General features: G+C 40.7%; 1 protein-coding gene across 1 annotated transcript in view; it reads left to right on the forward strand.

The window, feature by feature from the left end:
• The first annotated feature begins 339 nt into the window (after nucleotides 1–339).
• Nucleotides 340–26,818, forward strand: part of CERKL (ceramide kinase like) — a 128,718-nt gene continuing 102,239 nt past the window's right edge. The window contains exon 1 of the mRNA XM_043894058.1: nucleotides 340–640. Coding sequence (XP_043749993.1) covers nucleotides 403–640 — 238 coding nt within the window. The 5' untranslated portion in view covers nucleotides 340–402. The remainder of the gene's footprint in view (nucleotides 641–26,818) is intronic.

Raw genomic sequence — 26,818 nt, forward strand, 5'->3', positions numbered from 1 at the left:
CTGGGACCAATTCAGTAACAATCTGCATTTTAACAAGATGCCCGGGGCCGGGGCCGGGAGTAGGCAAATCCACCTTTGAGTAAGCGCCGGCCTATACTTTGGAGGGTAACGTATGCGCAAAATCTCCAGGAACTATAGGGACTAGGCGGAGGGAGCCACTTCTTCCTCCCCCAGGACTGGGGTCCCTTCTAGTGAGTCGCGGCGGCGGAGGCTGGCGGGCCCAGGCGCCGTCTAGGTCAGGGCGGCCCCGCCTGCCCGCCCCGCCTCCCTCCCGGGTTTCTGCCCCGCGCGCGGTTGCTGTGGCAGCGCGGGACGCCGCCAGAACTCCGGCGGCCGCGGTCTCCACCTCCTTCCTCCGAGGCCTCCCCGGGACCCCAGCTCGGGCCTTGCCCGCGGCCCGCCATGCCCCGGGGGAGGCGCGGGGGCCGGGTGAGCGCCCTGGAGGGCGGCCGGGAGGAGGAGGCGCCCCCGGCGGCGGGTGCCTTGCGGTCGGCGCAGTGGGCGTCCGGGCCACAGCCCGAGGCGGCGGCCGAGCTGGTTCTGCTCCGGGGCATCTTCGAGATCGGGAGGGACAGCTGCGACGTGGTGCTGAGCGAGCGGGCCCTGACGTGGCGGCCCATCCGCCCCGAGCGTCTCACAGGTGCGTGGTCCTGCTCTGAAGGTCCCCGCGCCTTCTCTTCCTCCTCCCGGCCTCACTCCCTCCTCCCGGCGCCGTCCCTCCGCCTCCCGCAAGCTCCTCCTCTGTCCCAGCGGGCGACCGCGTCCCCAAGCCGCCACCTCCTCCCTCCAGAGCCGGGGAGCCCGAGCCGCCCCCCAGGGCTTCTGCCTGCACGCTCTTGCCGCCTGGGTTGCGGTCCCGGGACCCACGTCACACTCCGCCCCACTCCCCCGAGCCCCCCAAAGCGCGCTGTTTTCCAAACGCGGGAAGGTCACCCCCTCCTCCCCTCCACGTCCGAGTTTTGCTCAACCGCTTACGGCAACGCTGCAAGCATAAGCGTTTTACAGTATACCCTACACGTGGGTTCCGAATCCAACTTTCGTTTTGCTGACTTCTGAAAATTTCATCTGAGCTTTTGGTCCCTCTGAACTTTTCCATGCCTCACGTTCCTTGCCGTTGTCTCGAATCAAGTCCAAGTTCTAGAAGCTTTTGGTGTTTAATATGGACTTTGGAATCATCGTGTTGTTTAGGAGTATTTGCCTTTTGACCTAAAACTATTTAGAGAGTGTTATAATTCTGTACAATAGAAGTATTTCAAGACTCAGTCTGGAGATGATGTAGGGGAAACCTTGGGATATAGTAAACATATCTTCTAAATGATAACTCAGGAAATTAAAAAAAAAAAAAGCCTTCCCCTTGTTTCCTTTGTTGGAAAACAAGCCACAATGTGCTGTTTACCCTAAAGACACGTCAGTATTTTACAGTTCCTTGTACAAAAACCTGGCAGAGCAGACTAGTCAGGGACTCTCATTCTGATGGGCAGTTTCTGCTGCACTTGAGGTGCTTGCCTCCGTTCAGTTCAGTCGCTCAGTCGTGTCCAAATCTTTACGACCCCACGGACTGCACCACGCTCGGCCTCCCTGTCCATCGCGCCAACTCTCGGAGTTTATTCAAACTCGTGTCCATTGAGTCGGTGAGGCCATCTAACCATCTCATCCTCTTTCATCCCCTTCTCCTCCTGCCTTCAATCTTTCCCAGCATCAGGGTCTTTTCAAATGAGTCAATTATTTGCATCAGGTGGCCAAAGTATTAGGGAGTTTCAACTTCAGCATCAGTCCTTCCAATGAATATTCAGGATTGATTTCCTTTATGATGGACTGGGTGGATTTCCTGGCAGTCCAAGGGACTCTCAAAGAGTCTTCTCCAACACCGCAGTTCAAAAGCTTCGGTGCTCAGCTTTTTTTATAGTCCAACTCTCTCATCCCTACATGACTACTGGAAAAACCACAGCTTTGACTAGTTGGACCTTTGTTGGCAAAGCAATGTCTCTGCTTTTTAATATGCTGTCTAGGTTGGCCATAACTTTTCTTCCAAGGAGCAAGTGTCTTTTAATTTCATGACTGCAGTCACCATTTGCAGTGATTTTGGAATCCCCCAAAAGAAAGTCTGCCACTGTTTCCCCATCTATTTGTCATAAAGTAATGGGACCAGATGCGATCATCTTACTTAACTGAAACTGCCTTTGACTTTAATTTAAAATGTTTAATTTAAAATGTTTGCAGGTGTGTTGAAAAGCAAGGTGGTGTATTTTCTACATCTTTGAGTTAAAAACTAGAGATATGGGCATAGAATTCTGTTTAAGTCTGTTCGAATTTGGGGGCCATAGAAGTTTACCATTAGAGCTTAAATTGGCCTACATGGGTCTTTTTAACTTACGATGAAGCTGAAATACTATAGGAATAAAATGAGACATTGAGAAATGAGGTATTCAAATCTGTGTTGCAGTAGTGGTACGTGAAAAGTCAAATGATGGTATGAAGCAGTAAAATGCTCTTTTATATACTCAGTGCTGGTAGAGGAAAAGTAGGCTGAATTAGTATTCCTGGCTGTTTAAAAGACATCTGGACAGTTATAACTCTAGAGGTTGCAAGTGTTGATCTTTAATTTTGACCTAAAACATGTTGGTTTTCTTTGCCTTCATTTAGATGTACCACCTTTTCTTTGTAACTAACACCTAGTATGCAGATATCACTCGGGGCCCCTGAATATTGGAGGTCCAAAAGCTTAGCACCTTAGCACTTATATTTTAGGAGAAACTAATTATTAAACCTTTATTTTACTTAGTAAAATAAGAGTGGGAAAAGTTAAAAAAAAGGTTAAGAGATATGTTTAAATGTGAGAAATATTCTCTGTTGTGGAATTAGCCTAGTTGGGTGTGGTGGAAGACAAGTGAAATTGATTCAGGAAATGGAGGAAAACTACAGCCATACCTGGAAGGAGGTGGTGTGGGAGGACATTGGGGGAGATCATGTCCCTTGCTGGCCAGTGCCTGGCTGTTCTAGGAAAGGATGGGGGTGGGATTGGATCGATGCTGGGCATTATCATCATAGGAAATGTTTGCAAGACCGTTCAGTTTTTAAACCTCATAATGACTTAGTGGTTGTTTTTTTTTTTTTCTTTTTAATAGACTTAATTTTTAGAGCAGTTTTAGGTTCAGGGCAAAATTAAGCAGAAGGTATATATACCCTCTGCTCCCCACAATGCATAGCCTCCCCCATTATAAGTATTTCCCACCAAGGTCTTACCTTTTCCCACCAAGGTTGTATTTTTGCTAAATCTGATTGAATCTACATTGACATCACTATCATCCAGAGTCCATAGTTTACATTAGGGTTCACTCAGTGTTCTGCATTCTCTGGGTTTTGCCTTATTTATAATGACATGTAGTAGAATTCCTCAGAGAATGAGAACCCTGAAAATATATATGTGTGTGTGTATGTGTTTATATATTGATTATGATTATGGCTTCCCTGGTGTCTCAGACAGTAAAGAATCCACCTGCAATACAGGAGACCAGGGTTTAATTCCTGGGTCAGGAAGATCCCCTGGAGAAGGAAATGGCTACCCACTCTAGTATTCTTGCCTGGAGAATTCCATGGATAGAGGAGCCTGGTGGGCTACAGTCCATGGGGTTGCAAAGAATTGAACATGATTGACTGACTAACACATGCATTGTAGGAATTGGAGATTATGGAGGCTGAGATATGCTGTTCTTTGGCATCTGCAAAGTTCAGACCCAGGAAAATTGGTTGTATAATTCAGACCAAATTGGAATCCCTGAGCTGATGGTGTAGCCCCTAGAGATGGGATCTACCTGGAGAAGAGGGAGGAGGATCAGAAAATCTGTTTTGTTTACTCTCAGCACTTTGAAGAGTGCCTGACTATAAACATTTGTTACAGGAATGAATTTAACTAGTCTCATGAACTTTAGCTTTGCCCACTGCATTGTAATCTGATTACTACATTGCTACTTAGTAACTTTTCATCACCTGTAGCAATATCCCCCACCCCTTTTGTTAAAGCATTAGAGCTCTTTTTACAAAAACATTCTTCAGCTAATGTGGGCCCACTTCTCCACTGTGAGCATCATGGTCAGATGCTCAGCTATAGGATGGAAAAGAAAGCAATCTCTGACTAGGGCATGGATTGACCAGTCTGTCACATCTGTAATACAAACTGTATACACAAAAGGGCATCATCTGCTCAGAAAACTTCATTATTGCTTGCAGTGGTGCCTAAATGATCTTTCTATTGGAATCTCTAATTATGGTCATTCTACTTATGGAATCATGCGTTTATTCATGTTAATTACCAAGTTAGCTGTCTGTGCCCTAGGGTAGTGTGAAATCCTGAAGAAATGGAAGAGGGGTCAGGTGAGGATTTTCAGGTCAAATGAGAAAGGTCAGGCGTGTCTGGGTCACAAGACTCTACAGGCAGAGCAGGCCACAGTGTTAGCCCCCGGCATGGTGCCTGGGACCAGGCGTAAGGTGTCAAAAATTGGAGAGCTCAGAAAGGGAATGTGGGCAAATGCCATGGACCAATATGTGTGTTTTGTCATTTGGTCCTTAGCTTATCTTGTCACTGGATCAGATATTTTCAGAGTTCAGCATTTTCAAAAATGATTGCTGATGGCCTGTGGGCATGATTCTAAATCTCAATCAGGGACAAACTTCTAGCAATATGTGCTTACCAAGTGGTAAACTTCCATTTGAAATGTTAGATAGGAGCAGAAAGTACGAGCATTTTTGTGCATCCTCAATGCAGGATCTGCTTACTATACTGTAAAATTTGGTTATGAGGTTTCTCATAAAGGAAAATCTACTCCAAGGGAGAGTTAGCAGTCGGTAGGATTAGACTATATGAAGCTCATATATATATATATATGAAGTACATATATATGAAGCTCATATGAAGTACACTTCAGAATGATCAACTTCCGGATCTCTATGACCAGAATGCCACATGCCCACAAGTCTTTCTCTGCTGTCTCACATTGGGCACCTTTATCATTTACTACAGAGTAGCACCTTGAAGTATGAAGAACACCACGGATATTCTACAGGCTCTCTACTTCAGCTGTCTGCAGTTTCCCGTCTGTGAAGGAAAGGTTTCAGGAGTGAGCACCAAGGGACCTGAGGTCCTGTCTGCACCTAAGGGTGAAACTGACTCAAGGCAAATCATTTAACCCCTTTAAATGACAGTTTATTCAACTGCAAAATGAAGTATTTGCATTATATGATCTCTAAGAATCGTCAACTCTGAAGTTGCATTTTATAGAAAACATCCGTTTTTATAGGCTTTTGATGTTAGGACATGGTAATAAATCTGAGTAAGGCTTCAGTGATCAACTTCCTGGCATGTGTGGAGTTGTATTTTACAACAAAGCTTCATAGCCCTAATGAATTTCTAATTGAAATAACTACGTGGAAAATATGGGCCAAGTTTCTTGCTCCCCTTCCCTGGGCTTCAAGGCCGGGTAATGAGAGGTGGACTGTTACCTCAGCATAGATTCTGTCTTTGGAAAGAAAGAAACCATTTTCTGATAGAAAATCATGGGTCAAGGCTAGTCTTAAGCAGATTTTTCATGATGGACAAAAGGACTAGCTTATCCTTTCTTCAACTTCATTTCCTGTACCCTCTTACTAAATTCCTGGGCAAGGATCTTACAGTATGCTTGATTATCATGAGAATATTATGTTTTAAATATTTTTAAAAAATACAATGAAGGTTTCAAATCTTAATTATGGTTTACAATTTTCTTGTTATTCTTTGACTTACTACCTCACATTACACCATTTCATGTTGTGTTTTTTCAAAGGGTTATTCCTACCATGCCCTTGAGTTCAGCTGAATTAGAGAAATAACCAGGAAATCTGAAAAGGATGGGCTTCAAAATAAGATCTTGGAAGTGTTTCTCCTTTTGAGGGAGTGAATGATTTTCTCACGCTTTAAGTTTACATAAACATTTATTTGTTAGAAACTTTGCAAGATGAAAGGTAATGTGGAAAAATGTGAAAATGAGAAAAACCCAATCAATTTTAAAACAACAAGAGTTAGTGATTACTGGGACTTAGCAGAGCTGGGTCCATTCTGAGTATTAATCTGCCTAAGCCGTTTGGGAACAGATGTACGTGAAACAGATCCTGGGCTTCTGTTGTGTACATCCAAAGTGAGACATCTGTTGGTGAACCGTTGGTCAGGAATAATGGAAGTAGGGGTTAAACCCCAAAATGACCCATTACTCACGTAAATTATTAAAGGACTAATTACTCAGTAAAACACAGTGCTTTGATTCATCAGTCTACATGTGAAGAAGCAAAAAAATCTTTAAAAAAATTATTAGTGTGTTCCTAAGCTGCCAAAATGGAAGGAATTTTTAAAAGATGGGTGTGAAAAATCAAGCTTACCAAGGAACTGCATATAATGTTTATGAAGTTTTTAAATGCTTTGACAGTCCTGTTAACCTATTGTGTAAATACTGTATAAGGCACATGTTGTAAAAATACTTAGCTTTTACTTAATGTACATTAGTCCACACAGAAAAACAAAATATAGAATGAATCTCTAAGTATGACTGTCTTGTTAAAATTTCTGTGCCGATCAAATGCTCTGTATCTACACTGTCTAATACGGTCACTACCAGCCCCTGTGACTGCTGAGCACTCGAAATATGGCTACTGTGACTGAGGAACTGAATTTTAAATTTTATTTAATTTTAATAAATTTTATAGCCACATGCAGCTAGTGGTGATCAGATTTTAAAACATAGCTCTAACACATAGACATATGAAGTTGAAAACATTCATTACTTTGATTCCCAGGCATGGGTTTTCATCTTTATTTCTATAGTAGGTATAGTTTTCAAGTAATTAATCTCAACATAGAACTGAATTACCATCCAATCTGAACTGCTAATTTAAAGATAGATCTCTGAGTCCAGAGATTCCCAAATGGCAGAAACTTTTAAGTTATTTTGTGACCCCGAAAACATGCTTTTATTCATTATTATGAATTAATGGGCTGATAAAGTTTTGTCTGTAACAACCATTGTCTTATTGCTCATGTCATGATTTACTTAAACTAAAATTTGGCAAGCAATTGGTTTCTTACTATAAGGATGGTAGGTTTGAAACAGCCATCCTAGCCTGTGTCCACTGACCCCGTGAAAGTCTGCATCCTAGTGCTGTTTCTAAATATACCACAGCCGTGTGGCACCATATGAAGACAAGCACTTAAAAGAAATTTCTCTATTTTTGTGTCCCCTTCCTCTCACTTCTCCTCCATGAGGGGGTATTTAGGGTCACAACTGACACAGAAATATGCTCCTAGAAGTGGTACTTGCATTGAAGGCAAGGGATGTACAAACTGAAAATGGGGATGGACTGGATCAAGGTCGGTAAACCAGAGAGGCTGGTTCATATGGGATCTGCCAGAGTGAGAGGACCTAAAGTGAGTTGCAGGAGTATGAACATGATGGAGCTAAAGAATCAAAGGGCCATGGCAGTAAATAACAGGGATCGACAGATGGCATGGGTACCCAGGAAGGTGCTGCTGCCTAGACTGGGCGTTTCTGTGCTGTCTGTAATTTGGGAAGGTGAACCATCTTTGTTGAAAGGGTCAGGGATGTAGAAGATGTGATTCACTGTGATCTAAATACTAGAATACTCATTGTGAATCTTATCCCTAATCCTGCCGGGTTCATTACTTGACTAGGTTATTTGATTACATTTCAAATGTTGACAAGTCTACAAGCATCATCAAAGTCCTCAACATAGTCCTAATTCCTTCCATGTGACTGTATTCCTGCTGAATTTTGGAAGTACTGTGCCCGTGATGGGGCTACTGTGTCCTGGGCCAGTGAGTTCTGGTTATGTATGTGGTGAGCAAAGGGAAGGCGCTCTTGGTAGCCATGGCTCTTTATATGCTCTTGTGTTTTCCAAAGTCAGTATGTATTGAGATAAGAGGGGAAGGAGGGAGGGAAGTGAAATTTGAGGGAAATTAAACCTTCTGCTGACTTTTGGCATGTAAACCAGAAGTTGAAGACCCTCAGGGTAATGAATAACAGAATCCAGAGACAGGGAGGCAGGCAAACAAGTGGACAGGTATGGATATATTAAAAAACAGTTGACATAGTACTATGGACTTATGCTAAGCCTACAGCTAAGTCTTAAATAATGTACCAGCTGCCATTAGGGAGTTCTTATATACATTCCAAGATTTTCATCAGGAATAATGTTCTGGAAACTACCACTGTTGCTCTGGATCCATGTCCAGTGTTTGTTTGAAAATGCGTGCATGCTCAGTCATGTCTGGCTCTTTGTGACCTATGGACTGTAGCCTGCCAGGCTTCTCTGACCATGGGTTTCTCCAGGCAAGAATACTGGAATGGGTAGCCATTTCCTCCTGCAGGGGATCCTCCCAACCAAGGGTTCAAACCCACATCTCCTGCATTGCAGGAGGACTCTTTACTGCTGAAAATAGTGAACGTTTAGTCCTGTGTGAAGTGTATTGTCTTGTTTAATCTTCCCAACAACACTGCATAGTTCAGATAGGATTTTTATTTCCGGGAGCCAGAGATGACCTTTCTTGCCCAAGGCCATGCTGGTGATGGAGTTTCTGGGATTCCAGGCCAGGCAGCCTGACTCCAGAGTCCACACTGTACCCAGGAGGTTATGCTGCTTCCTCAGTTCAGTAGGAAAGAGTTCACCCTAACACCTTCAAGAGTCTATGTGATGTCAGAGTAAGTGGGTAGCATCATGGTTCAAACCAAAATAACAAGCCTTAATACAACAAGAGTATCTGATTTTTTCAGGCCTTCATGACAGTTCTGCCATAGAGACCATATTCCATTGCTCTCACCACTTGTAATTCCTGAGTAAATGACCAAATGAAAGTTTTTAAAGTCCAATATTTTTATTATGGAAAACATCAAACATAGCCAGATGTAGAAAGAATAATATAGTAAGCCTTCATGTTCAATCCAGTGAGGGTGAGGCTCAATGTGACATGTTCTTGAGTTTAAATGGTTTTCAAGGTCAGTCTTGTTCCATTTATGCCCTAACCACTTCCCTCCTTTGCTTGGAATAGGTGGGAGCAATTCCTAGATATCATATAATTGCTTCTATAGATATCTTACATTTATCTCTAGAAGGTTAGGATTACAAAAGCATGGAATACAATATAATACACAGTGTAGTCACTATTCCAATATAAAATGATCCCGTGTCCTTAAAAATACTAGTGGAGGTGATGGAATTCCAGTTGAGCTATTTCAGATCCTGAAAGACGATGCTGTGAAAGTGTTGCACTCAATATGCCAGCAAATTTGGAAAACTCAGCAGTGGCCACAGGACTGGAAAAAGTCAGTTTTCATTCCAATCCCAAAGAAAGGCAATGCCAAAAAATGCTCAAACTACCACACAATTGCACTCATCTCACATGCTAGTAAAGTAATGCTTAAAATTCTCCAAGCCAGGCTTCAGTGATACATGAAGTGTGAATTTCCAGATGTTCATGCTGGAAACCAGAGATCAAATTGCCAACATCTGCTGGATCATTGAAAAAGCAAGAGAGTTTCGGAAAAACATCTATTTCTGCTTTGTTGACTATGCCAAAGCCTTTGACTGGATCACAATAAACTGTGGAAAATTCTGAAAGAGATGGGAATACCAGATCACCTGACCTGCTTCTTGAGAAACCTGTATGCAGGTCAGGAAGCAACAGTTAGAACTGGGCATGGACCAACAGACTGGTTCCAGATAGGACAAGGAGTATGTCAAGGCTGTATATTGTCACCCTGCTTATTTAACTTATATGCAGAGTACATCATGAGAAACGCTGGGCTGGAGGAAAGCACAAGTGGAATCAAGATTGCTGGGAGAAACATCAATAACCTCAGATATGCAGATGACACCACCCTTATGGCAGAAAGTGAAGAAGAACTAAGGAGCCTCTTGATGAAAGTGAAAGAGGAGAGTGAAAAAGTTGGCTTAAAGCTCAACATTCAGAAAACTAAGATCATGGCATCTGGTCCCATCACTTCATGGCAAATAGATGGGGAAACAGAGAAAACAAAGGCTGACTTTATTTTTCTGGGCTCTAAAATCACTGCAGATGGTGATTGCAGCCATGAAATTAAAAGATGTTTACTCCTTGGAAGGAAAGTTATGACCAACCTAGACAGCATATTAAAAGGTGGAGACATTACTTTGCCAACAAAGGTCTGTCTAGTCAAGGCTATGGTTTTTCCAGTGGTTATGTATGGATGTGAGAGTTGGACTATAAAGAACGTTGAGCGCCGAAGAATTGTGGTGTTGGAGAAGACTCTTGAGAGTCCCTTGGACTGCAAGGAGACACAACCAGTCCATCCTAAAGGAGATCAGTCCTGGGTGTTCATTGGAAGGACTGATGTTGAAGCTGAAACTCCAATACTTTGGCCACCTGATGTGAAGAGCTGACTCATTTGAAAAGACCCTGATGCTGGGAAAGATTGAGGGCAGGAGGAGAAGGGGACAACAGATGATGAAATGGTTGGATGGCATCACTGACTCGATGGACATGGGTTTGGGTAGACTCTGGGAGTTGGTGATGGACAGGGAGGCCTGGCGTGCTGTGGTTCATGGGGTCGCAAAGAGTTAGACACGACTGAGCAACTGAGCTGACTAACTTAAATATACAGTTAGTGTTCATTGTCCTCTATTGTTTCTCTTTCCATTTTCTAAATCTAAGTCAACATTTAAATAAGATCCATGTTGCAGTTGGTTGCTGTTTCTTTATATCTTTGATTCCACAGATTCCTCTCCCTTTTAAATTTTTTTCCTTGCTAGTTATTTTCTGGGCAAACTAGGTTGTCTGGACTGTAGTTTTTCCACAGGAAAATGAAAGGTTCACTGGGGGGCAACTGTCTGTGAAAGATAAAAGGGGCAGGAAGCATGTTGGGAGGGATAACCTCCAATCTGTGATACTAGTTTGACACCTGTAAGGAGGGATGAAGCAGGCAGGGGCAGGAAGAACCTCAGCCTATGGTGCTTATCTGAAAAGACTGCTCATTAGCAGTCCTGCCTTAGGTGGTGGTGGTATTCAGTTGCCCAGTCCCGTCCGACTCATTGTGACCTCATGCACTGCAGCTCTCCAGGCCTCCCCATCTCTCACCATTTCCTGAAGTTTGCCCAAGTTCGTGTCCATTGCATTGGTGATGTCTCCTAGCCATCTCATCCCCTGATGCCTCCTTCTCCTCCTGCCTTCAGTCTGTCCCAGCATCAGAGATTTTTCCAGTGAGTCAACTGTTAGCATGAGATGACCAGAATACCAGAGCTTCAGCTTTGGCATCAGTCCTTCCAGTGAATATTCAGGGTTGATCTCCCTTAAGGTTGACTGGTTGGATCTCCTTGCAGTCCAAGGGGCTCTCAGGAGTCTTCTCCAACACCACAGCTTGACGGCATCAATTCTTTGGCACTCTGCTTTCTTTACAGTCCAGCTCTCACAACCATACGTGATCACTGGGAAGACCATAGCCTTGACTATGCGGACCTTTGTTGGCAGGGTAATGTCTCTGCTTTTCAGTACACTGTATAGGTTTGTCATAATTTTCCTGCCAAGGAGCAAATGTCTTCTATTTCATGGCTGCAGTCACCATCCACATTTTAGAGTGCAGTGATTTCAGAGTGCAAGAAGAGGAAATCTGACACTACTTCCACCTTTCCCCCTCTATTTGCCATGCAGTAATGGGGCTGGATGCCATGATCTTAGTTTTTTTCATATTTGGTTTTAAGGTGGCTCTTTCACTCTCCTCCTCATCAAGAGGCCCTTTAGTTCCTCTTCACTTTCTTCCATTAGGTGGTATCATCTGCATATCTGAGGGTGTTGTTTCTCCCTTCTGTTTTGACTCCAGCTTCTAACTTATTTAGCCCGGCATTTCTCATGCTGTACTCAGCATATAGGTTAAACCAGCAGGATGACAGCAGACGTCCTGTTGTACCCCTTCTCAATCTTGAACCAATCAGTTGTTCCACTCCTGCCTTAGGTAGAAGTGGCCAAATAGTGTGTTCAGTCATAGGCTGGGGGCTGCCTGAGAAGAGTGAAGTTCAGGTGGGTCCTAAAGGTACCAATAGCTGGATGTTGTTGCCTAACTGCGTTTATTGCAGCAGAAAAGCAAGTTTTTTCTTAAAGGGAAAAATCACAGCAGTCACTGTGACCAATTAGGTTTATTATTATCATTATGAACTCAGTTATTTAAATATATTTCAATTCGTAGCAGTGACTCTTCTTACTAATGCTCACATTGCCCCAATTCTATATTTTTGGACCAATGGGAACCACTTCATGCTGATTTTTGAGATCTTTTGACATTTTCTTAGATGCCTCTGTTAGCTCCCTTGCTTTCTGAAATGGCAATATATTCCAGGCCCATCTTGAATATTTCGTGCCTATCATCAAGGATGCCTGATTTCTTACACTGAGTTATGGTGTTTAGAGATCACAATTTGAGTTCCAGGTGTGCTCATTGCTAGTACTTTCCTTATATGGTCTTACTTCCTAGGCTTTTCTGAAAGTGGAGCTAGGAAGCATGATTTTTTTTTTCCCCTAAAGAATAGATGCAGTATGGAATTATGCTGGGATCTTCAGTAAAGGTTCAAGACTAAAGGTTTTTATTTCTCTCTGTTCCTACCCTTAAAATTCTGTGTTCTAACTGTAATAATATTATTACTGCTTTGCAATAAATGTACATCACAGAATAATAACACCAGTGCTACCGTCAGCAATGTAATTAATGAGAGCCAGTTATTTAAGATCATTCTGTAATAATTTTGTTTTTGTTGCTTTTAGGGACATACCACTTAGAGTACATGCTGTACTTAGTCGCTCAGTTGTGTCTGATTCTTTGCAACTCAGTTGTGTCCGATTTGCTTAGTTGTGTCCGATTCTCCAGGCAAGAATACTGGAATGGGTTGCCATGTCCTCCTCCAGGGGATCTACCTAACCTGAGGATTGAACCCAGGCCTCCCACATTGCAGGCAGATTCTTTACCATCTGAGCCACCAGGGAAGCTCAAGAATACTGGAGTGGGTAGCCTATCCCTTCTCCAGGGGAGCTTCCTGATCCAGGAATTGACCCAGGGTGTCCTGCATTGTAGGCAGATTCTTTACCAGCTGAACTACCGGGGAAGTCCAGAGTATGTGCTATGTGTAGTCAGATTATTATGATTTTTTAATGGCTCTGTATTTGATAATCTTATTTATTTTTGGCTGTGCTGGGTCCTTGTTGCTGTGTGTGGGTTTTCTGTTGTTGCAGTGGATGGGGCTACTCTCTAATTGTGATGTTTGGGCTTCTCATTGAAGTGGTTTCTCTTGTTGTGGAGCATGGGCTTTAGGGCACGTGGGCTTCAGTAGTTGCCTCATGATATGTGGGATCTTCCTAGTCCAGGGAATGAACCTGTGTCCCCATTGGCAGGCAGATTTTTAACTACTGGACCACGAGGGAAATCCCCAAATGACTATGTTCTAAAGACAGTTGGAATCAGTCCTATCTGTGATGTTATACTTCCAACTCAATATGCAGAATTATTTGTTTCATTTTTGCTTTTAGTTTTGGGCATTGCTCTTTTTAATCCTATTTTGTAATTATGTAAAATACTTACATGGTTCCAAAATCAAATCCACTAAACAAGCTACAATGGGAAGTACAATTTTTGTCTGTGTCTGTTCTACCCTTTTCCTTCCTTCCTATTACCGGTAAGCCTTTTAAATTTTTTGGTTTATTCCTGGATAAGCAAACATGTACATATATTCTTTTACTTACCTCACCCTATCCATCTTCTTAAGTGCATGGTAGTGTACCATGTATGCTTTTTTTCCACTTTGATTTCTTTTTAAATTAACAGTATTCCCGATATATCACTTGATAGAGGTATGTAGTGAGAGTCCTCATCTCCTTTTGTATCTGCACAATAATCTGTTGCGTGCTTTAGTTTACTAAACCTTCTCTCTGTTGAAGAACTTGGGTCGTTTCCAGTCATTTTTGCTATTGTGAATAGTGGTATAATTAAAAACTTATCATGTCTTTGTTTAAAATGTATTTTTATTGTTTAAATGTATTTTTGGAATAAATTCCTAGAAATGGTACTGTTGACTCAAAGAATAAATACCTTATATGATTTTTTAATGTGTGTTAAGTCGCTTCAGTCATGTCTGATTCTTTGTGACGCTATGGACTCCAGATTCCTCTGTCCATGGGATCCTCCAGGTAGGAATACTGAAGTAGGTTGCCATGCCCTCCTCCAGAGGATCTTCCTGACCCAGGGATCGAACCGATGGGTTTCTTATGTCTCCTGCGTTGGCAAGTGGGTTCTTTACCACTAGCGCCACCTGAGAAGTCTTTTTTTTTTTTTTTTTTTAATAAACTGCCTTTTTAGATCAGTTTTCATTTCACAGCAAAATAAGTGAAATGTATAGAGGTTTCCCATCTACTTCCTTCCTATATAATTTTGCTAAGTATTTCCAAGTCCCCCGAGAAAGATTGTGTTACTTTGCTTTTCTATGATCATCGTATGACACGTATCATCATATGAGGGTACCTGTTTCTGTGCAGTTTCTTCAAAAGATATATTGTCAAACCTTGTTTTAAAGAAACAATCTGAGATAAGAAATGGTATCTCATCATACTTTTAATTTTTATTTTTCTCATAAAATCATTCATGTTTTTAGCTTATTTCTTCTAACATTAGGGAGCAACTATCGTGTGCTAGGTGTCTGATAGATATCAGGGATGCTACGATCAATTTGTCACAATTTTTGCTTTAAAGTGTTCACAATCTGCAAGGAGGCTTATCGCAAAATAACTAGGTGATCTGTTTTATGTGCACCTGAAGTATTACTTACAGGGCATTATAAAGAACCACGGAAGTGTAGCTAAAGGGGAAAATCATTTCATTTGAGTGGGCAGAGGAGGATGTAGGGGAAAGCTGCAGAGAGGTGTGAGGGCAAACTTAAATGTGGGCCTGGAAACGTGAGTAGGAGTTGGCAATACAAAAGGATAAGGAAACCATTATAGGAAAATAACATTTTGGAAAAGTTTGGAAAGGATGCTTTGACCTACATGGAAAATAAAGCCATGGCCTGTAGGGAGAGAGTATGTTCATGGGGCAGAGGATAGTGCTTTGTGTAAGTCAGTAGCTTGCGTAGCACTGTGAGTGTTACGCCAGGATATTGGCGTCTTACCCTGAAGGTTGAGTCAGGGGCAGCAAAGACAAAGTGTCAGAGGATTTCAAGTTTTTGTTTTTTAAAGTAGGTGAAATTGGGTTTTAGGAAGATAGCCATAGGGGTAGGATGGGTCATAAATGGGGGTAGGATGGATTTAGATTGAGGAGCCCATTTCAGTGGCTAGTCCACCAACAGATCCAGGAGGAGGTGTGTATGTGGCAGGGAGAAAGGAGAGGTGAGGTCAGGTGCAAAGGAATATTGGCAAAGATAGAATGTAGACGGTCTGGGGTTTGAGGGAAAAGGGAGGCACAGTGGTGATGCTGAGATTTTTAGCTTGGACAGTGGAATGCATCTTGGACACAGCTAAAATTGCTTTTTGTTTTGCTGATCTAAGAATTATCCCACTTGAAATGTATTCTACCAAGCATTAGATATGCTAGGGACTAGCAAAATGTCCAAACAGAAGGGAAACAGAAAGCTTGAACAAAGACATACACTGGAGAAATTGCTCCTGAAGGATCATAAATTGAACTCTAGCAAATTTAAGATCTGTGTTTTCCATGAGCCTTGGGCTCTCTTCTTCTGTGCCATTTCTTATTAGGTTGGGGCTACTTGGAAAAAAATAGTTGAAAGCTATTTTCAGAAAACATTTTTCATTAAATATTGGTAAATAAAGTTATGATCTTTGTACAACTGTAATATTTAGTATTATTGAAATATTAAAAAAACCAGTGAAATGATTTTAAATGTCAATTTTTATATGTATAAAAACTGTTTCTGTATCATTTTAAACTAAAAAAATCCATTTATATCATGAATCTTTAATACAAATAATATTTGTTCCAAATTAAACTTCTAAGCTTGGTAAATGTTACAGGCACATAATTCAAAGTAGTTTCTAGTGCCCATCTGTGCAGGAAGAGTAAGATCAATAAAACTGAACAACTGTTAGCATGTACTGGTTTCCTTATATTTTAGGCATATTTTTATGTATTGAAAGTGTAAAGGCAAGGTAGTAAATATTTTGTTCTGGTTTTCATTATACAGATGAATACTTGTTACAGTTAACATCTTGGTGACTATAATGCCTTTTTGAAATCCCATTCATAGCCCACTTATTTTAGATAATATTTAAATATTTTAGGGTTTCCCAAATGGCTCAAAAGGTAAAGAATCTGCCTGCAATGCAGGAGACCTGGGTTTGATCCCTGGATTGGAAAGACCCCCTGGAGAAGGGAATGGCAATCCACTCTAGTATTCTTGCCTGGAAAATTCCGCTGACAGAGGTGCCTGGTGGGCTACAGTCCATGGGGTTGCAAAGAGTCGGACATAACTGAGTGACTAACGTGTGCACACACACACCAAATACTTTAAATAATGAGGATACATTTTTGTCATGAAATTTGATTTATAATATGTTCTTATTTTAAAAGTAGAAATATATTCTTCTCAAAAAATCACTATTTCCATTTCCTTGAATTAGAGTTTTTCATATTTGGGGAAAAAAATGTCTTGATACCCTAGCTTCTGAAAGGAAGACAAATCTGTTGTTTTCAAGGTTGTTTATTTTACAGTGGGAGCAAACCTACTCTTTTAATGAATTTCATGTCATGGAAACATCTTCTGGGGGAACCTGTGCATGTGGGCTAAATCACTTCAGTCCTGTCCAATTCTTTGTGATCCCTTGGATTCCTGCCAGGCTCCTCTGTCCATGGGATACTAAGCAAGTATTACTATTAGCTTCTAAAATAACGATCTTCATTATTCTAGGGTAAACTGAAGAAAAGTCATGTTAGAGGCTTGTATAAAGACTTCCATCTTCTTATTTGGTTAATATTCTGTCTTTATGTGAATCTCAACAAAATCAGTTAAATGGAAACTCTGAAAATTCAAGATAATGTGTATCATCTTCATTTACTGTTGAACAATACTATGCCCTGGACGTAAACTTCTAATTTTGTATTTTCACCTTAATGAAAGCGCTGGTCATTGCTGCTGCCGCTGATGCTCTTTTGTCTGCACATTCTGTTGCAACATTATGTGTTGTGCATTTGATACGGACATTACCATATTGCCATAAGGAGCTGCTATTATTTTAGACACCAACTGATTCCACGATAGTGTCAGATTTCTTTAACATATGCTTATGTTTTTGTACAAATGACCCCAAGAAACATCTGCTAGTTTTGTGGTGGTATCTACTGTTTCTTTTTCAGAAGTTGACCTGTCAGTCACTTTCTAATGTGAAATCTACAGTATTTCATTAGAGTAGGCTCACTTTCTGGTGATGTTAATTAAAAAAACATGTGGGCTCAGCTTTATGACATAATTCAGAAATAAATTGAACTGCCTGTGTACATTATTTTAAAAATCTCTTTTCATGATTGTGTCATTGATACTTTAAAGACGTGCCCTTTTAGTGGGTCTTTTAGCATCCAAAATGGGAGGTCCCAAATTGCTTTCTAATGGTTCTGAAATATGTCTTCTAATTTTACAAAAGTGTGTAGTAGTTGTGGTGTGTCATTGGTCAATTCATATCCTTTGCTAATCTTCAATGAATGTGTAAGGGCAGACAAAGGCAAAGGAAATGAAGGTTCAATATAGTTGTGAAATCTTTCCTCTAGGAGACTGGAAAAACTTGAGAGAACATAAGCCATTGATTCTGTTACAGGTGGGACCCCATCTTCTACTTGCCTTGGTATGACCTTGACTAAGAAACAATGGTCACAGCTTCTCATTGTCTGGCATTTTCTTTCCTGCTTTCTTCTCTGTTTTCTCAAATGTCTTTCTCAAGACATAGCAACTTATTCAAAGAAAGCAATATGATCATGTATTTATGATAAACTTGGAACACAACAAAATGAAAAACAAAATTGTCTTTGAATAGCAATATTTGTCCATGCTTTCCAGTGGAAAATATATAGATTTTTCCAACTCCATTGTATCAGAGGACATGATCTATAAAATTTTGTATTACCTACATACTTGATCCCAACTCTAAACCTAATAAAATAAATATACATGAGGTTTAGTCCTTAATCTTGCTCACGTCAAGATAGTAGCACAAGCTTATTTTATTTTCTACTCGTCTGCTTTCTGTGCATCAGCTGTTGGACTCTAAACATGTCATCATTTATATCTCCATGCTCATTCAGTAGCCCTTGCTGCTCTTCAGTTCTTTCTTTATCCCTTGGGTGACTTACATCATTGGATAACCTTCTGTCCCCTGCTTGTCATCTCTCGGCTGAGATTGAGCTGAGGCCCTTGCCAGGTACCTTTGGCGCTCGACGTGCTGCGATTCAGCTTTGGCCCTGAAGCTGTCTGTGTGCCTTCCATGCCAAAACTCAATTCTGTGAAGGGTAACAGGATGACTGCAAGCTTTAGTTTCAGTGACAAAACCTGAATGAGGTTGTATTGAGTGCCTCAACAGCTTTCTCTTAGGTCTGAAATAGGAGAGCTAGGAGCCTTAATGTCCCTTGAGAAAGAAAGATTTCCCTCAGCCTTCTGGGCTCAACACTGAACCATTTAAGTGGGATTGTGGGCTGGACCCAACAAGGAGTGTATTTTCCTCAAATGGTGGTTTAGTTTTCTTCCGTGTGTGATGGGAGTAGGACTGACTTAAGGGAAGTCTCCAGTGACTTCTCTTGCCTCCTGGGGGGCAGCCCATTTACTTTGTCATGGCTTCCTACCCTTCTACCTCTCTACCCTATGCAAGGCACTGGAGGAGCCGTAGGGAATGGGGGAAGATATTCACGAAAAGAGTTTTCAGGTACTGGGTATGTCTGGAGTCCTGTTTAAAGGACAAAGACTATTTAGCAATTGTCATTTTAGTACTTATCATTGCCTATCCTTTTCGTTGTTAGTTTTTAGTACAGAAAATTTTGCCTGTACTATCTTGGTGGAGTGGGGCAGGAAACAAAATGAAATCTATTTTCATTAACTTTGTATGGTGCCTGGTATGATATCATGAACAGGTGGGCTCATAATTGTTTACTTGATGCTCTTTTAAAGAAGTCAATTATGTCATGGGAAATTGAAGAATAGCAAAATTAATTTGTTGAAGCCTTCTATAGGAAATCTTGCGTGCATGCATGTTCACTAGAGAAACATGGGGCTTCTCCCATAAAGGACAGGCTTTGTTTTGTTTTTAATAAGACACACTCTTTATAATTAAAACAAAATCCCAGTGTTAAGGGATTACTGTTGTAAATAATTGGATTTCTTTCCTTTGTTTCCCTGATCCCTATATATGAGAATAAATCTAATGGTGTCTTCGGCTAATACATATTTCCAGATTAAATAGTTCTGTTAACTACTGAATTTTAATAATGCCTCAAAGTTTACAGATGATAATATAGAAAACAATATAACATCAGGAACTTATTTTAGATTTGGGAAAGGCAAAGATACAGAAACTAATTAAGAACAACAGAAGCTGTGGAAACTTTAAATGATATATTGATATCCACTGTAATAAACAAAAAGAAGCTGTTTGCATAATTTTCTATAACCCTGCCCTTAAAATACTAAATTTAGTATTATGTGTTGTTCCCTGGTGGCTCAGATGGTAAAAGAATCTGCCTGAAATCTGCCAGGAAACCTGGGGTTTGATCCCTGGGTTGGGAAGATCCCCTGAGAAGGGAATGGCTGCCTAGTCCCGTATTCTTGCCTGGAAGATTCCATGGACAGAGGAGCCTGGCCAGCGACAGTCCATGGGGTTGCAAAGAGTCCGACATGACTGAGTGACGAACACTTCACTTCATTTTTAATCTCAGACAAATGATTTCCTGAAATGGTATTTTAATGCCTGAAGATGTTTTAGCTTAAAAATGTTTAGGGTTAAAATGATATAGAAGAAAAGAAAAATCTAAATGTCTAGTTGTTACTTTTAGAAAAATTCCTTGGATAAACTCTGCCCCCTTTCTTTCTCTTCTCATTTTTGATTGCCACACTCCAGAGCTTGCTTCTGAGACTCCTAAGTCATGTGTGAGTATAGGAGAGGACAAGCATTAGGGTGAGTGGTAAGAAGGGAGGGCGTTTTGCCTGAGGTAAAATCTTTTTCCATATGGGACCTTCTTAATACCCTCCCTCAGCCCCTTACATGAGAACTTGAGCTCCCAGGCCAGAGGCTGATTTGGAAGCAGCATTAGCAGAGATGGGGTGATAGTGGGGAGGTGAGGAGGTAGATGAAGGGCCATTTTTCTGGTTGATCACTTCTGGGCTTTGGTGAACCTTTTCTTTTTTCTTTATTTTTGGCTGCACCACACAGCATGCAGAACTTCCCAGACCAGGGATCAAACCCGTGTCCCCTGAATTAGAAGCACAGAGTCTTAACCACTGGACCACCAGAGAAGTCCAGAGCCTTTTCAAACTGACCTGTTTCTCTACTTAATCCTGAGTCAGTCTTGACCGTTAACTTTCCACGTTTAGCCATTCTGGGTCCTCCTCAGTTTAGAAGCTCAAGGAAGCAGTGTTTCTAGTTCCAGTACAGAGTTTTAAAGAACAAAAATATCAAGAACTTTTGAGAGATTTTCTCTTTGATCCCGCAGGAAGGCAGAAGGCAAAATGAGACATATTGTAAGTGATACGCTCAAATCTTGCACACGTTTCTCGGTTACCCCCATCTGTCATTTCTGGGTTGGGTTGCATCCCTTGCTTATCCTGGTTGGTGGTTTAGTTGCTAGGTTGTGTTGGACTCTTTGTGACCCCATGGACTGTAGCCCGCCAGGCTCTTCTGTCCATGGGATTTTCCAGGCAAGAATACTGGAGCGGGTTGCCATTTCCTTCTCCAGGGGATCTTCCCAACCCAGGGATTGAACCTGGGTCTCCTGCATTGTGGGCAGACTCTTTACCAACTGTGCCATCAGTGAAGCTATCCTGATTAATTCCCACCTAAAATAGTTTAGTGTCCTCCTAATATAACTCTTGCTTTCAAATTAATGACAACCTAAGCAGTTATTTAGTGTTTTCTCCCTTGGCATTCAGTATTCTTCAGGGTTCACATTTGGAAATATTGGAACATAGAAGGAAGAAAGGAAAATGATTCATTTCTCTTGTTTGCTATATTTTGCTTGATGTTGTGGTGAGATACAAGGTGACACAGTGTAGAAAATTTGGAGACTCTAAAGAAGAAATTAAAACTTAGGTTAAAGAAGGATGATATATTAGTCTGTCAGGGCTGCCATAACAGAGCATCATTGATAAAGTGGTTTGAACAACAGAAATTCACTTTTTTCTTATGGTTCTGGAGGCTGGAAGTCCAAGATCAAGGTGTTGCCAGAGCTGATTTCTGGTGAGACCTCTCTCCCTTAGCTTATGGATGGCCACCTTCTCACTGTGCCCTCACATGGCCTTTCCTTTGTGCACATATGGAGACGGATCGCCAATGTTTCTTTTCTTTTTATAATTAAAATTTTTTTATTTTTAATTGAAGGATGATTAACAAGATAGTGTTGGTTTCTGCCATGTATCAACATGGATCAGCCATGGGTATACATATGTCCCCTTCCTCTTGAGCCTCCTGTCTCCCATCTCATTCCACCCCTCTTGGTTGCCATGGAGCCCAGGTGTGAGTTCCCTGAGTCATATAGCAAATTCCCACTGGCTATCTATTTTACGTATGTTAGTGTATATGTTTCCTGCTCCTCTTTCCATTCATCCCACCCTCTCCTTCCTACACTGTCCCCATAAGTCTGTTCTCTCTGTCTGCATCTCCATTGCTACCCTGCAAATAGGTTCATCAGTACCATCTTTCTAAATTCCATATATATGGATTAAAATACAGTATTTTTTCTGCTTTCTGACTTACTTCACTTTGTATAATAGGCTCTGTGTTCATCCACTTCATTAGCACTGACTCAAATGTGTTCCATTTTATGACTGATACTCCAGTCTATATATGTACCACAACTTTTTTTTTTTCATTTATTTTTATTAGTTGGAGGCTAATTACTTTACAATATTGTAGTGGTTTTTGTCATACATTGACATGAATCAGCCATGAATTTACATGTATTCCCCATCCTGATCCCCCCTCCCACCTCCCCTCTCCACCTGATTCCTCTGGGTCTTCCTAGTGCACCAGGCCCGAGCACTTGTCTCATGCATCCAGCCTGGGCTGGTGATCTGTTTCACCCTAGATAATATACATGTTTCGATGCTGTTCTCTCAAAACATCCCACGCTCGCCTTCTCCCACAGAGTCCAAAAGTGTGTTCTGTACATCTGTGTCTCTTTTTCTGTTTTGCATATAGGGTTATCATTACCATATTTCTAAATTCCATATATATGTGTTAGTATACTGTATTGGTCTTTATCTTTCTGGCTTACTTCACTCTGTATAATGGGCTCCAGTTTCATCCATCTCGTTAGAACTGATTCAAATGAATTCTTTTTAACGGCTGAGTAATATTCCATGGTGTATATGTACCACAGCTTCCTTATCCATTCGTCTGCTGATGGGCATCTAGGTTGCTTCCATGTCCTGGCTATTATAAACAGTGCTGCGATGAACATTGGGGTGCACGTGTCTCTTTCAGATCTGGTTTCCTCAGTGTGTATGCCCAGAAGTGGGATTGCTGGGTCATATGGCAGTTCTATTTCCAGTTTTTTAAGAAATCTCCACACTGTTCTCCATAGCGGCTGTACTAGTTTGCATTCCCACCAACAGTGTAAGAGGGTTCCCTTTTCTCCACACCCTCTCCAGCATTTATTGCTTGTAGACTTTTGGATAGCAGCCATCCTGACTGGCGGTACCACAACTTTTTTATCCATTCATCTGTTGATGGACATCTAGGTTGCGTCTTTGTCCTAGTTATTGTAAACAGTGGTGCATTGAACATTGTGGTACCTGTGTCTTTCTCAGTTATGGTTTTCTTAGGGTATATGCAAAGTATTGGGATTGTTGGGTCACATGGTAGTTTTATTCCTAGTTTTTAAGGAATCTCCATCCTGTCTTACATAGAAAATATGCAAGCAGCTTATGCAACTCAATAACAAAAACAACCCAATCAAAAAGTGCTCAAAAGACCTAAACAGACATTTCTCCAAAGAAGACATACAGATGGCTAATAAATACTTGAAAGGAGGCTCAACATCGGTCATTATTAGAGAAATGCAAATCAAAATTACAATGAGATATCACCTCACACCTGTCAGAATCAGTTTATTCGCTCAGTCTTGTCCAGTTCTTTATAACACCATGGACTGCAACACGCCAGGCTTCCCTGTCCATCACCAACTCCCAGAGCTTGCTCAAACTCATGTCTGTCGAGTTGGTGATGCCATCCAATCATCTCATCCTCTGTCGTCCCCTTATCCTCCTGTCTTCAGTCTTTCCCAGCATCAGGGTCTTTTCCAGTGAGCCAGTTCTTCGCATCAGGTGGCCAAAGTATTGGAGCTTCAGCTTCAGCATCAGTCCTTTTAGTGAATATTCAGGACTGATTTCCTTTAGGATTGACTGGTTTGATCTTCTTGCAGTCCAAGGGACTCTCAAGAGTCTTCTCCAACACCACAGTTCAAAAGCATCGATTCTTCATCACTCAGCTTTCTTTATGTGAGAGTCCAACTCTCACATCCATACATGACTACTGGAAAAATCAGAATGGCCATCATCAAAAAATCCCAAAACAGTTAATGCTGCACCCTCTCCAGGGTGTAGAGAAAAGGAACCCTCTTGCACTGTTGGTGGGAATGTAAATCTTCCTTTTCTTTTAAGGACACAAGTCCTATCAGACTAGAGACCACCCTTGCCCCTGTGCAAAATCGCTCAGATGTTTCCAATGCTTTGTGACCCCGTGGACTATAGCCTGCCAGGCTCCTCTGTCCATGGAATTTTCTAGGCAAGAATACTGGAATGAGTTGCCATTTCCTACTTCAGGGGATCTTCCTGACCCAGGAATTGAACCCATGTCTCTTGTGTCTCCTGCATTGTCAGGCAGACTCTTTACCATTACCGCCATCTGGGAAGCCCCTAGAAACCACCCTTATGACTTAATTTAAAGTTAATTACTCTTTAAAGGCCCAAATATAGGCACACTGGGCGGTTAGAACTTCTGCATATGAATTTTGGAGAGACAGAATTCAATCCCAAACAAGTAGATTTACAATATTACTCCTTTAGTTTAAGCTTCTCCAATGCTGAAAGTGGGTTTTACCTCCTCCCCCCCAAATTCCTGTTAATGGCGAGGTGAGGTTTTTTGGTTTGTTTCTTTTTGATTTTTAATATAATGGTTGGCTATATCGCATGATATATAACACTAGGAAACAAGAATTTCCTAAGAATAGAAGAATCAAGTGAGCTAAAACATATTAAAATGGTTTGGAATGATATATATTTTTTAATTTAAGTAGGTTTCCTCAACTCTAAATCTATGTGAACTTGGGATATCTCATCAGTCTAAATGAAGCTCAAATAACAATCTTAGTTATATAATAACAAGCTCAGATCTCAAAGATTGTGAAATACATTTGAGTACACTGAGACTCGTGAATTTGCTTGTCCTAAAGTTTTCTGAAAACACGATGAACTTAGAACTTCAATTTTTTTGTCTATGACTATGAATGGTGATTGAACTGAACTGAACTGATGAATGGTGAGATATAACTGTGTCTGATCTGCACCCCCCCTCCATTTATTAGGGTTTTATTTCAGGTTTCAGTACTGAAATCAGTGTTCACTTTGTATCTTTCTGGTAAACCTTGCCAGTAAATATTTGCATATTTGGAAGTTCTCAGGACCATCAGATTGTTGGGCAACCTTAAAAGGTCACACAGAGAAGTGATTTGGGCCAGTATTCCTCTGCTTTATTTAAGTCTGAACAATTCATTTCTGTGGTACGGCCAGAATACTGACCTACATTTGGAAGTGCAGTGCTGCTCTGTTATCTAAATCTGCTCTATAAAAGGGCAAAGCACAGAAAAGAGGTCACCATTATTAATTTCTTTGTTGTCCTGGAGTAAAGGGATTTGTTTTTGGTTTGCATTTGTTTTTGGTTAGATAGTCTGCTTCTGAGCGATAACTGAAGTAGAAACTTCACTAGGATTCCTATATGAATTTATAGGAAACATAAATCTCAGGATTATTAGGTGACGATATTGAAAAATGATATAATAACTTTGGGGCTAACATTTCTCTAAATAAGGGCTGAAATGAGTTAATTCTGTTTGGAAATATTCAAATTAGAATTAGCTTCTACTTCTGATAAATACTGCTTTAGAAAATTTCTACTGAATCTTTAAGCTTTTAATATTTCAGCCATTCTCCTAAAGTAGGCATAGAAGCGTGTTCGTACCTTGGTTTAGTAAGCCTCTGAACATGCAAAGCAACAGATGTTATACCCAGCGTAATTATATGTATCCTGGAAACACATCTTTATAGAGTGGGATTGGTCCTTGGGAAAACAAAAATTTGGCAAACAAAGGGCATTAAATTGCTGATCTCAGCAGTAATTACCTGAGAGAGATTATAATAATCTTGTATAGGTAGCAACTGCATACATATTGGAAAAATAATGTAATTCTGAAATACATTAAAAGGAAAGTGAACCTGTATCAATTTTAGCTCATCTATCCCCTTAAAGAGCAGAAATAGCCCTCTTTTTTTTTTTTTTTTTAGAAAGTTCTTTAAACAACTTTTCGGAAAGTATTTCCAGGATTCCAAATCCTAATATACTAAGGCTTTTGAGAATGTGTCTTTTTTAAATATAATGTCCATTGAAAATAGAGCATTTTAAACAAATGAACTGATCCCTGATCTTCAAGTCTCCTAGTAACTCTGAGTAAATTGGGTACTGTGAGAGCACAGTTGCTTGAACGAATAGCCACACCAAAGCAACGTTTCTGTAATTTTGATCTCTTCATTCCGAGGGCATCTTAAAGCACTGATAGATAAGACAAATAGGTAAAAGAAATCAGAGCTCATTTAGTTTGTCACAGAAGGTCTAGAATCATCTGGAGGTCCGTTTGAGAAGCACTGTATTAACGATTTCTTAAATAGTTAGTTACAAGGTTGTGGAGGTCCTTACAAAAATTTCTGAAGTTGATGGTGTCGGTTTTTGAGGTCTGAAGTTTTTAAATAAGAGTTTGTCAATAGTTGTAATCCAAACAGCAAGTTATCACCAAGATCATCGTTAGTCTTTGTCAAAACCATTGTTTGCCACAATATTTGGGCAATATTTGGGCAATATTTGATAGATTTCCCACAATATTTGGGAAAATATTTGTGCCTAGCTAGAATTAGAGTAGTAGTGACATGTGAGTCAGCTGCTGGCAATTTTTTCCTTTTACTATTATTTCTTTTTTCTTCCTTTTTTCTTAATTTAAAAGATTTTTAAGTTAAATAATGAGAACAGATCTTATTTTTCAATGGATAAAGCCACAAAAAACAGCATTTCATTTAGGGTCGCTGTAGATGCATAATTAAGTAATTAAAAAATGTTCTGTCTTGATTATGTGATGAAAGTCTAGGTAAGTCTTACTGTTATTTCTAATTTATCTTCCTAATACTGTCTTTATGCTGTTTCTGCTTTTCTCCTAACCTATTCCATAAATTTCTTAGTAGATCCTTTGTAACAAGGGAGGTGTTTCCAAGTCTGCTTTAGGGAGGGTAGTCAGGATGCCCACTG

Source organism: Cervus elaphus, chromosome 33 (assembly GCF_910594005.1).
Source record: "Cervus elaphus chromosome 33, mCerEla1.1, whole genome shotgun sequence".
Taxonomy (NCBI): Eukaryota; Metazoa; Chordata; class Mammalia; order Artiodactyla; family Cervidae; genus Cervus; species Cervus elaphus.